We start from the raw sequence: 11,197 nt of genomic DNA on the forward strand, positions 1-11,197 counted from the left end.
TAGATAATGGCTCTTACTGTGGAGTCCCAGAGCCCATTATAGACTGGTAGATTTCAAGATGACTTTATTTTCCTGTATTTGCATATAATTGTATATAAATAGATATTTATACATGACTTGGGGAGTGAACTGATAAATGGTAAGTTATTTATTGTAATTATCTATTCACAGCAACTCTGTCGTGAGTTATCTGCCTCGAAATTTCATCACTACTTTTCAGATGCAAGGCATTCTGGCTTTTATTATAACTTCATCAGAACTGCAGCTCTGTTCATCACTCTGGACACCATCTGTTCATTTTCTACAGCTTCCTGCTTAATATTTGACAGTTCTCAAGTTGTAACATCTGAATACATTTTTATGCAAGTTTCTTCAACAAAACTAGTTTTCTGTTATTAAAAACAGTAATTCTGAACTTTTGGTTGGACGTGTAGCGACAGTCATAAAGACGCAACCTGATCCACTCGAGACACTGTGCGTTTGTTATTTCGTGAAGTCTCATTTGAATATACGGTCCCTTCTCTCTCCAGATAGTGCGCACAGACCTGAAGGAGCTGAGGGACTTTGACCTGGAGGGGGCACCGTACGGCTACACTCCATTCTGCGAAAGCCGGAGGGAGATGGACGGATACCGCTTCTGGAAGTCGGGCTACTGGGCGAGTCACCTGGCCGGCCGCAAATACCACATCAGGTGAGGCTCAGAGGTCAGAGTTTCAGAGGGCTGAGTCTGACACAGTGGGTCCTGCTCATGTCTTACATTGCATTGTAGGAGCTGGGCTTTTGAGATTGACCTTCTAGACTCTGGTTAGTTCCTGACCTCTGTTCTCTTGGCATTGTTTGAGTGTGTATAAAGAAGACAGTAACTTGGTGAGAGAGAGGAGAAAACTAATGGGCCTCTGTGCTGACATTTAGCTCTCAGAAGCAAAGCTAAACAGGGGCCTGTCTAACGAATCAGGTTTTTTGTTTAGCCAGATGACTTCAGCTTTACTGGCTATTGTGTCTCATGATGGTGGATCATTTTTACCGGGTTACATCACAATGACAACTAATACCACACACCTGTCATTTACAGGGCAGGTTAAGTTTGGACTTTTTTTCTTTTGGTTTGGGTTATCATAAAAAGAACATGGGTTAACGGAGAAAAATGACCACTGTCATAAAATGAGTTGACTGCAGTTGCATTTATGAGGTTTTGTGTAGGTGAAGCTTATTCAGTAACAGTGTTTAAGCTGAATGTTGAATATTCCTTTGTGACTTTTGTGGTGAAAAAGAAAAAAACTTTCAGCAGCGCAAACAAATAGATAGATGCCACATAGATATCAAGTATATAAAGCAACTATTTCCCCACTAAGCACTAATACAGTTTATTACCATTACCACCATAAATGCTTTACTTTCTACATATTTACATAGCCTGACCTCGCTGCATCATCATCATGGGCAGCCCTATCCATGGCGCCCGGGGAGCAGTTGGGGTTGGGTGCCTTGCTCAAGGGCACTTCAGTCACAGACTGTCACCCGAGGGGATCGAACCGGCAACTTTCCGATCACAAGGCTGATTCCCTAACCTCCAGCCCACGACTGTCCCTGCATCACAACTAGAAGAAAAAGAATCAGAATTTATTTTTACATGACAATTTTCCAACCTCTCTTTATCCTTTAGAATTAAACAGGCTGTTCCCTTTATTTCTGCTCTGTTTGGCTGCTCTGTATTGTGCCTCTTTCAAAATGCAGTCTAGGCTGAAACCCTCCTAATGACTTCACTGTAAATGGCTGGGGCTACAGTGCTGCAGGCTAATTAAGTGTATATTTATGTAAATGAACTGCATTAAAAATACAGTGGTAACATTTGTGGTAAAAATTCAGTTTTCCATGATATGGTCCCTTTATAGTTCAGGTATTGAGGGAAACTTTTCTAAACCTGTGCTGCACATCTTGCTCTGTCTCTCTCCAGTGCTCTGTACGTGGTGGATCTGAAGAAGTTCAGGAAGATCGCTGCAGGGGACAGACTGAGAGGACAGTACCAGGGTCTGAGCCAGGACCCCAACAGCTTGTCCAACCTGGATCAGGTGCGTGACCCGATGAACACGGCTTGTAGATAGTATTCGATTGACGTCACGGCACTCTCTTATGCCCTGTTAGCTAATAAAGCGTCCTGATAGATAAAATGTAGCTGTGGTGAGCTGCGTGGTTCATGGTTGTAGTAATAGCAGCAACAAAAAATAATTGAGGTTTTTATAGCATCGCTCTACAGTGGCTCACACGTGCTTTGGTTTACTGTTATCTGTGTTAGCATATTTTCAAAAGGAAGCATTCCTCCAAAGCAAGCTCATGAAGCGTATAATGTTTATGGATTACATTTATACTATGAATTGTGCTGGTATGTTGTTGTTGAAATGAAGTGTTTTCTCCATCTCTACCTTTTAGGATCTCCCAAACAACATGATCCATCAGGTGCCCATCAAGTCCCTGCCGCAGGAGTGGCTGTGGTGCGAGACCTGGTGTGATGATGCCTCTAAAAAGAGTGCCAAGACTATTGATCTGGTAACGACTCTAAATTTACTAGCATTTTTCAGAATTTTACACATTTTATCTCAGAGATGCACAATCGAAATGGGCCGAAATTGGATTTGGCAGATCTTTGCTCAAAATGTGTTGTGGTAAATAAGGTGAGGCAAATGCAGTCACGCAGGATTTGTATGCTGCTGTTACACCTAAACCAATTCACAACTGTTTTTATTATTATTATTATTATTATGATTTATTATAAATGAGCACCATTACCAACATCTGATACCAGCTGGTACCATGTGTCGTAAGCCTGTTTATGCTGCCATGCTAATGAACAAACCACTCGAGCTGGCAGTGAATGAGTGTCTGCTCAGTGAACGCTGCTGATACGATGACAGTCAAGTGCAAAGTTGTTTATAGTCGTCACATTAAACATTCAGCCTTGGCGTATTCCTGCCAGGCATATACCGTGACCTGTTTTCAAACACACACAAGCACAACCTCTTCCCCAGTTTGGGCGAACACACATGGGCTATCGGAGGAAAAACGTTAACATTTACAGAACCAGAGACAGCAGATGTCAATGTTGCTGTTTGAGTGAATAGAACTGAGAGGTATAAACATTAACATGTTGATTCTTTTATTAGTTTCAGTAATTTCTACGTTTTATTGTTCCACATTGCACACTTGATGTAGGACGGTATATATCAGTTTGATTTCGGCCTCAGAGAACAAGAGTAAAGTGTTTCTTAGAGCAAACCTCCTGTTTTTTACTGACATACCGATTCACACAAGAATAATAACCTGGATTTAGTACCTGAATCCTGTCCGTATAGCTTTGGGCTAAGAAAAACTAGGTTAAAACATGACTTTTACAAGACTTGTATGTAAGACTGTTATGTTTATATGTCGGTTTACATGCACTTCTGCACAGCGTGACTTCACAGTAGTAAATGCCCCCTTCAGAATGAAGTTTACGCACTGGTTTGCGGCTGTTTAAAAATAGAAACAGACAGAGATTCAAACCGGAAAAATGAACCGGACAAACCGTTTACCACGAGGGACGACTTCACCCAAATCCATTCGCCTTTTGTGATTCAAATTTGTTTAGATATTATATTCCTGTAATCACAAGTAGTACTACAGGAAAAGCCACAGCGTGTTGCAAAACTTTGCATGACAGTGAAACCATGTTGTTTACATTCTAATATCTTAGACTAGCAGTCTCAGTCAGTTCAGTATCAACACGACAAGTAATTGCTGAACTTTCTGACCGAAATTCACCAAAATTCACTTGCCATGTGCCAGGTTGAAACCACTTAGCCAGTTCAGAGCAGTTCTCCAACACAGGCGACTCAGTAATAGTTTTCAGATGACCAGTTGTATGCACAGGTTGTTTTCATTGACCTGGGTTGCCCCTTTGCCTCTTGTGTTCCAGTGCAATAACCCCCAAACGAAAGAACCCAAGCTGCAGGCTGCTGTGCGGATCGTGGCAGAATGGACCAACTATGACCAGGAGGTCAAGAGGATCTACAATAAGTTCCTGGAGAGGGAAAAGGGTGGTCCTTCAGGAAGTAACAAGACACACAAAGAGAAAACACAGAAAGGTGTGACCACCAGTGGGCTACTTTCATTTGTCTAAAGCGGAAAGCAAATGTTTGTTTGGGAGGGAATAAAAAAAATTGCATAATAAAAAAGCTTTTCCCCTTAACTCAGATGTAGTCGATCAGCCCAAGACACTGATTTGCACTGGAACTATGAGGCTAGTGTAGCTAATGAGTAGCATCATGCAAACTGCATCACCACATCACCTCAAGGGGGGCTTAAAGGGGAATTCCTCCAATTTCTCTCTCTCTGCCTGTCTGTCTCTCTCCCTCTGCCTGTCTGCCTCTCTCTCTCTCTCTCTCTCTCTCTCTCTCTCTCTCTCTCTCTCTCTCTCTCTCTCTCTCTCTCTCTCTCTCTCTCTCTCTCTCTCTCTGCCTCTGCCGGTCTGCCTCTCTCTCTGCCTCTGCCTGTCTGTCTCTCTCTCTCTGCCTGTCTGTCTCTCTCTCTCTCTCCCTCTGCCTCTGCCTGTCTGCCTCTCTCTCTCTCTCTCTCTCTCTCTCACTCTCTGCCTGTCTGCCTCTCTCTCTCTCTCCCTCTGCCTCTGCCTGTCTGCCTCTCTCTCTCTCTCTCTGCCGGTCTGCCTCTCTCTCTGCCTCTGCCGGTCTGCCTCTCTCTCTGTCTCTGCCGGTCTGCCTCTCTCTCTCTCTCTCTCTCTCTCTCTCTCTCTCTCTCTCTCTCTCTCTCCCTCTGCCTGTCTGCCTCTCTCTCTCTCTCTCTCTCTCTCTCTCTCTCTGCCTCTGCCGGTCTGCCTCTCTCTCTGCCTCTGCCTGTCTGTCTCTCTCTCTGCCTGTCTGTCTCTCTCTCTCTGCCTGTCTGTCTCTCTCTCTCTGCCTGTCTGCCTCTCTCTCTCTCTCCCTCTGCCTCTGCCTGTCTGCCTCTCTCTCTCTCTCTCTCTCTCTCTCTCTCTGCCGGTCTGCCTCTCTCTCTGCCTCTGCCGGTCTGCCTCTCTCTCTGCCTCTGCCGGTCTGCCTCTCTCTCTCTCTCTCTCTCTCTCTCTCTCTCTCTCTCTCTCTCTCTCTCTCTCTCTCTCTCTCTCTCTCTCTCTCTCTCTCTCTCTCTCTCTCATTGGGAACTTGGTGGTCAGAGCCCTGGTCTGCTACGTAGCCACTATTGGGCCCTTGAACAAAGCACCTAACGCTCTTTGCTATATCGGTGCCATATCACAGCTGGCCCTGTGCTCTGTCCTCTGCTCTTTCTAAGCTGGGAAATGCGAAGAGAAGAGTTTTGTTGTACTGTGCAAGTGTAATGACAGTGAAGGTACTTAACACTCTCTCTCTCAATCTCTGTCTCTCTCTCTCTCTCTCTCAATCTCTCTCTCTCTCTCTCTCTCTCTCTCTCTCTCTCTCTCTCTCTCTCTCTCTCTCTCTCTCTCTCTCAATCTCTGTCTCTCACAGATGGCCAGAAGCACACAGAGCTGTAGGCGGACACCCTTCAGCAGAAGAACGGCTGACTCTGTTTAAAGAGTCTTTTTTTTTTTTCTTTCTTTTTTTTTTCTTTTTTAAACCAAGCCTATTCTCCTGGAGCGGGGTCCTCGTCGGCGCTGTGAAACTTGAATGGAAATAATGCAACCTCTATTGCTTGTATTTGAATGATTGGGGTGTAGGGCAGGGCGACAAGGGTTTTGGGGCAGAGAGGGGTATATACAGTACAGACACGTTAATTATGTTAATCATGGCATAGTCACTGCTGGGCTGTTCATGCCTAAAACTGAATATGCCTTTCTTCTTTATGAGTCCCTCCAAACCGTGTCCAAGTGTGCATATGCGTGTGTGCGAGGAGAGAAAAGGCCAGTGAAAATGAGCGTGATTGTGTGAATGTGCATCCCCAAATCATCCAACAGAGCAGTGCTGCTTATCCTCAGTGATTGCATTTTAAAAGCAGCACTATGATTATTGCTTTAATGCCGTTTTGTTAAAGGAATGCTTTGGCAAAAAAAAAAAAAAATCAGATGTACACAATTTTCCACTTATTGCAAATGCAGACGATCATTCAGGAAATGTTTGGTGGCCAAATTTTGCTTCTTTCATTCAGAGATAAAGATGCAAGGCTAACAAACACTAGAAGTCAATAGTCACCCAAATCTTTCATCCTGAAAATTCAAACCACATCAAGAAGCCTGTGCAACCTTAAAAAAGGCCTGTATGCGCTTTGAGTGTTTTAGGAATGAAATTTCAAAGTAGGTTTGGGTGAACATTGACCAATAAACCATTGTAGCTAAAGCTTGTAGCTCCAATTTAAAACGAACGTTTGGCTGTTTGACTTCTGAAGTGCGCGTAACATTGTGTACATTAGATGTTTTGCCAAAGCCTTTGTTTAAAAGTGAGATTGTCGCATGCTGTCGGTGAGAAAGTCGCAAAGAAATCACGTTGAAACTCAGTCCTGCTTGAGTGGCGATCGCCTGTGTGTGTTTTGTTTCTTATCTCCAACATGAACGTGTAATTTATTGGATTTCTGTGCTCATAGAAAAGTTCTTGGGCTGCTTTCATAGGCTGAATTTGTTCATGGAGTTTTCTGTACCCAAAGATGAACTTTCTCTACTTTTGGTCCCTTAATTTACCAAAAAGAGTCTCTGCCATTAGGAACATTCAAATGAAAGTGAATAAAAGATGTACCGCAGTTTATTTCCTCTCACTATTTTTGGTCTAATTGGTTGTCTTATCGAGCTTAGTGCAGCGTTGTTGTGGCCCTACGTTTGAGAATAGTTTCAGTTGTGACCGCATGGCTCTGACCACTAGAACGCTTGAGCTCTAAACAAGCCGCTGGTTCCCAACAGGAAGCACAAACGTGGCGGAACCGAACTTTTCCAGCGGTTGCGTTTCGTGCCTTTCGCTCGGCCACGTCTCCGAGGCACGCCTGAGGCCGCCTCGTCTTCTCTGCATCTACTGTACTGTTTTACGCCCAATCAGGGAAGGGCGAGGACAGATTCAGTCAATTTGATAATTTTGTTTTGGGGTTGATGTGATTAATTGTGGGGTAATGGCTATTTTTTAATAAAAGTAAAGTACCAAATCCATCTCTTGTTGTGATTTCTGGTGATTTGTTCATGTTCACAGGTTTTCTGGTACATTGTCTGGAAAATAAGGGGATTGTCCACAAGATGGCAGCATGGCTGAACAAGTAGTCGGGCTGAGACTTGTCAGGTAGAGAGAACCAGCTCAGCACCACTTTTAGTGCAGTAAGCCTTCAAGAGTATAAGAGTGGCATTAGTCATTGCAGTGTGTTGGATTTTAAATACTGTGCACTTTACTTTTTCATATAGGACCTATGAGATCTAGTTGAACTATTGCAGACATGGCAGTATTCAATCAGGCTGGTTGACCCTTTCAGACCTACAGAAAGGCCTTGGTTTTGCACGATCATGTCACAGTTATAAAGTGTTAACTGAAGTCTCAAACTGTAGCACTTTGGTTAATAAGGTGTTGCTCAATTCAGTGGCATCGGATGTGTGTTCAGATGTAAACAGAGTCATTCAGAATGGCTTGATGTGAAATGCTCCATTCTAAAGGAACGTCTTGACTCGCAGTCGTTCACAGCCGTGGTGTCCTCACAGAAAGTTATTACACATAACGGTTATGAACGCACTGCCTGATGCCTGAGACACTCTTTTATGATAGGTTTGAAAAGCTTTTTGCCTAAAACTAGATTGATTTATTCAAAATATTAAAATTGAGAGGAAATTTGCTTGTAGTTCTTTGTAAATTATTATATTTGGCATTGATTATACTTGATACACACTTATCGGCCACTTCAAAGTACACCTCCAAAATGTGTCTCGCATCATTTATGATGTATAGTAAAATACATACCTAAGAAAATAATGTAGACTCTCATAAGAAAATCTTAAGAAAATTGAGATGGCCCTGTGACCGGAAGGTTGCCGGTTCGATCCCCAGAGCCGACAGTCCATGACTGCGGTGTCCTTGAGCAAGACACCTAACCCCCAACTGCTGTTCCTGTCTGATTACAAATGTTGTGTAAGCTTGTCCAACTATGTGAGAGAGACTAGGCTGTTACAACTATTAAGATACCTGTGTAATTATATAAGGTTTACTTCTGTAACCCATCTGTAACACTGACTAAATCATTAGTAGTTACATTGTTGTTCCATATGTTGCTCACATGTAACTACACAGTTATTAGAGACACTTTATATTAAGTGGGACCAAACATTGTAATGAACTTCTTAGCATCTGTCTTAAGAACCTTCAAATGTATTCTTATGAAAGCTTTCGTGAATCTGGCCCGCGATTGGTTAGATCGTCTTGTGGGCCCCGGTAACTTTTGTGGTTGTGTGGGCAGCAAGTTTCCAGTTACCTCAGTCCATCGCACCCAACTCTCGAGAACAAAGTCCAAATCCACCTCACCCTGAGACCAAGACAAGACCGAGTCCAAAGGATGTTGAGACTGAGACCGGGTTTGTGTATTACAACACTTTAGCTGTTTAGCTCTAGTGTAAAGGTTGGCAACTCAGATGTTAATGAGCCATTTTGTACTTTCAGCAAAAATCAAACCACATTTTATGTCCATTTTATCATCTTGGCTGTGAATATGTCTCAGTATGTGCTGCTGTACTAGTAGAAGATAAAAAATATAAACGAAAAAAACCCAGACTTACTTTGCTCTTTTTTTAAGCTTTAGCTCAGCTATAGCTGCTTTTCTCTCATCTCTGGCAGGAAACTTTCCTGCAAAAGTAGGACAGTTTCTTGTAAACTGTCTCTCAGTGTTTTTTTTTTTTTTTTTTTATGAGGCTGAATTCAGCTTCTCATTTGCCAGTTTCTTCTTCGAATTTTCACATTCCACCTTATATGGTGCCTGAGGTGCCAGAATGTAACTGTTGCACCATTTAAGGTGGAACGGGACAACTGGAACAAGAACTTGGCAAACGAGAAGCTAACTTCAGCCTTGTGACTTTTTAGTATTTCACAATTTCTCGTTGCAGATTAAATGTACTAGGAAACCAGCTGGAGAGATTATAAATGCAGATAAGTTGAATCATCTCCAAACTGTCAATGTTCGTCTTAAATCTCTCTTTGCCGTTTCGTTAGCTACTAGCTAGACATGTATTGTCTGCCTTGCATAGCCTTCAGGGTTAAAGGGTGAATTAGCAGTTATACACAAACTCCAGTGTTTCAGACCATTTATTGTTAAAATGATCAGTAGAGCTTTATTTTACAGTAAAGGAGGATATTTTTACCTAAAAATCTAATTCTGCTGCGGAGCCGCAACAGGGCAGTAAAAGAGCTGCTTGTTGTCGAGTCCTGAGCCAGTGCAAGGTGCAAACTTCATACACCCAGCATGTCTGGACTGTTTGAAGCAAGGTGTGATTTTGAGTTTAAATACTGATTTAAGTGCTGATTTAATTAATGTCTGTCCTCTGAAACGCTGCAGTGAAGGAAGCCAGTCTCAGCAGTATCGGTCCTGATTGTGGCAAGTCCAAGCCTCCAGGCTGATGATCTCACGGATCGTCTCCCCTACATGAGTGGAGTATTAACACAGACGTGCTATCGACTCAAAGTTAGTGAAGAGTTAACTGATTCTATTCTAGGGCGAAATGAGAGGAGGAGGAAAAAAGAGAAAAGTTTGTCAATATCAATTGAGAGCAGTGCAGTGGAGCCAGAAAGAGGGTCATTTACATGTAGATGATCATTTTAGCCTGAATCTATTTTTTCTATCTGCCTCTATGTCTCTCTCACTCTGTCTCCCTCCCCATAGCTCCATAGTTACCATGACGACGCTCCTGCCATTTATTTCTGTACATTAGAGGCTGGCTGCTTATCCATTGCTTCAACTGTTTTTTTTGTTTGTTTGTTTGTTTGTTTTGTTTTGTTTTTTTGGATGGGATAATTTGCATGTAAATAAGTTTGTGCTGTCTGCCTTACTCTTTTTTTTTTTCTTCTGTCCATTTCCCTTTGTTTCTCTTCTTTCTCTCTCAAGAAAAAGAGACCACTGACAAAACAAACCAGCATGAGTTTGGAGGAGAGTGAGCGAGGGAGACTTGTTGGAGAGAAGTGGGCATCCCTCCTGTTACTGGGGAAGACGCTATAGCTCGATTGTTGGTGTGTGTCCGTCCGTCTGTCTCCCTCTGTCCAGATGGCAGTGGTCAGCCATCCCTCACATGGCAGACAGATTAAACAGAGCGCTGATAATAATGACCAATGGCTACATCTGCCATCTCTCACTCTCTCTCTCTGTGTCCTTCGCCATTTTTTTTAAAGCCTTTAATCTCTCTAAACTGGTGAGGGACTGGACCGGGAGTTTCCGTCTGCATCCTACGCCTGGCAGCCCAGCAGGTGGAAAACAAGAAAGTGAAATGTGTGAGTTTGTGTACTTTAGCAATACCTGGGACAGTGATGACTGCTGATCTGCGCTTTGTGGCGTTTGCCTCACTACACCGTCCACCTGTTTCCACTGACCATATGTATTCCTAAAGACACAACACTTTCAATCAACGATGAACCGGTCACCACTGTCATAAAACTCCAAAACGGTAACTTTATGTTCTAGTGATCTGTTAGTGTCGTCTCACAAGCCACACAAAAAACTTTGACAGGAAAGGGCCGTTTAACGGACATGCAGAATAACCTGCCAATACCATTGTTTTTGTGCAACATGTAAGGGCAACTAATGGGCTTCATTCCTGTTATTTCATAAATGTGCTCTTGAGAAAGGTCTTAGAAAATGTCTTCAGATTCATGACGTGCTCTTAAAGTGCAGAACGGTTCACACCTGGAGTGTGTGTAGATTCTGTTCTCACCTATGAACAAAAACCCTGGTTAACTTCAGAATCTTTGTGAAAACTGCATACGCGGGTTTTAAGAAGAAGTTTCTTTTTAAGAGTGGTCGGTGAACAAGGCCCATGCTACAAATGCAGGGCTATAACAAAAACAAATTCAAAGGAAACATAGTGGTACAAGCCAATAAATGTGAGAATATGTTTAGTATACAGGTTGATTCAAAAAGATTAATCTGATTTGCCATATTTTTACAACCATGAGGCGCCTAGGAACCAATCACACACCAATTGAAAGAAGGGATCGTAGTGTTTCTGACTTTCACCTGAAGATGGTTACCTTCAGTCTGC

At 42.8% G+C, this 11,197-nt stretch overlaps 1 protein-coding gene across 3 annotated transcripts in view; it reads left to right on the top strand.

Annotated features, from left to right (window-relative positions):
• uggt1 (UDP-glucose glycoprotein glucosyltransferase 1) overlaps positions 1-7,129 on the top strand; it is a 45,116-nt gene extending 37,987 nt beyond the window's left edge. For all 3 annotated transcript variants that reach the window (XM_017700283.2, XM_037533876.1, XM_037533874.1), the window contains exons 36-40: positions 531-691; positions 1,955-2,069; positions 2,428-2,544; positions 3,950-4,118; positions 5,511-7,129. In XM_017700283.2, the coding sequence (XP_017555772.1) occupies positions 531-691; positions 1,955-2,069; positions 2,428-2,544; positions 3,950-4,118; positions 5,511-5,536 (588 nt within the window). In that variant the 3' untranslated portion in view covers positions 5,537-7,129. The remainder of the gene's footprint in view (positions 1-530; positions 692-1,954; positions 2,070-2,427; positions 2,545-3,949; positions 4,119-5,510) is intronic.
• Positions 7,130-11,197: the final 4,068 nt, after the last annotated feature.

This window comes from Pygocentrus nattereri, chromosome 2 (assembly GCF_015220715.1).
Source record: "Pygocentrus nattereri isolate fPygNat1 chromosome 2, fPygNat1.pri, whole genome shotgun sequence".
NCBI lineage: Eukaryota > Metazoa > Chordata > Actinopteri > Characiformes > Serrasalmidae > Pygocentrus > Pygocentrus nattereri.